Below are 976 nucleotides of genomic sequence, written 5' to 3'. Positions count from 1 at the left end.
GTTGGGGAAGAGAAATATGAATTCTTAAAATGGCATTTGATCCCATTCGCGTTGTCATTTTCAGGCAACGTAGAGAAAATGTCGAAGAGCACCGAAAGCACCATGGAATACGAAAATGAATATCGTTCGACGATCACGCCGCGTACGCCCGGACGTTCGTCGACTAGAACAAGCGGAGGCATTGGATCCGCTGGTCAGGGTTCCGGCGGCAGGGTTTTGAAAATTGTCACCGAAATGGGCAGTTCGACCGTGTCGGGTATCAGTCCGGCATTTTCGGCCAACGCGGCCCAGTCGTTTTTGGAAGCCACAGAAAAAGAGAAACGCGAATTGCAAAATTTGAACGACCGTCTCAGCAATTACATCGACCGTGTCAAAGGTTTGGAATCGCAAAATCGAAAACTGGTTTCCGATTTGGAAGATTTGCGAAGCCGATGGGGCAAAGATACTTCGGAGATCAAAGAAAAATACGCCGGCAGTTTGAGCGATGCCAGGCGAACAATCGACGATATGGCCAGGCAGAAAACCGAAGTCGAAGTACAAATATCACGTCTACAAGATGACATTGCTGAATTTCGACGCAGGTAAATATCATTCGTTTACTATTGCTCGATTAATTAATTATTACAGTGTAGAAAATTGAAGTAGGATTTGAAATAGGTGGGAGTGGGAAAAAAAGTAGCAATAGTACAAAGTAGAAAAAAAATATTTCTAATTTTTCTTATTCCATCAGTAAATTGTCCACCAAATTGCTGCTGTATATTACACAGAGGGATTAAAATTGGATTCAAGTGAAGAGAATGAAATTGTCAAAGTTCTTCACTTTTGCCAACTGGTCTTTTTTGCAAAACTCGTCTTGACAAATTTGCTGCAATTCAACAACGACAACAACGCATCTACAGTACCAAAAGCGGTCACGGTCTTGAACGTCCCGAAGGACGGACGGACAACACCCTTCTTAGTCACCTTCTGCTACTAT

The 976-nt window shown here is 43.1% G+C and overlaps 1 protein-coding gene across 1 annotated transcript; it reads left to right on the top strand.

Moving 5' to 3' along the window:
• Positions 1-78: 78 nt before the first annotated feature.
• Positions 79-585, top strand: Tsp_14769 (intermediate filament protein ifb-1). The gene has a single exon (XM_003366231.1). The coding sequence runs from the start codon at positions 79-81 to the stop codon at positions 583-585; it is 507 nt and encodes a 168-aa protein (XP_003366279.1).
• Positions 586-976: the final 391 nt, after the last annotated feature.

The sequence above is a fragment of the Trichinella spiralis genome (assembly GCF_000181795.1).
Source record: "Trichinella spiralis strain ISS 195 chromosome Unknown Scfld6340, whole genome shotgun sequence".
Lineage (NCBI taxonomy): Eukaryota > Metazoa > Nematoda > Enoplea > Trichinellida > Trichinellidae > Trichinella > Trichinella spiralis.
The sequence above is the reverse complement of the archived record's forward strand: the minus strand, read 5'-3'. Positions and strand labels throughout refer to the sequence as shown.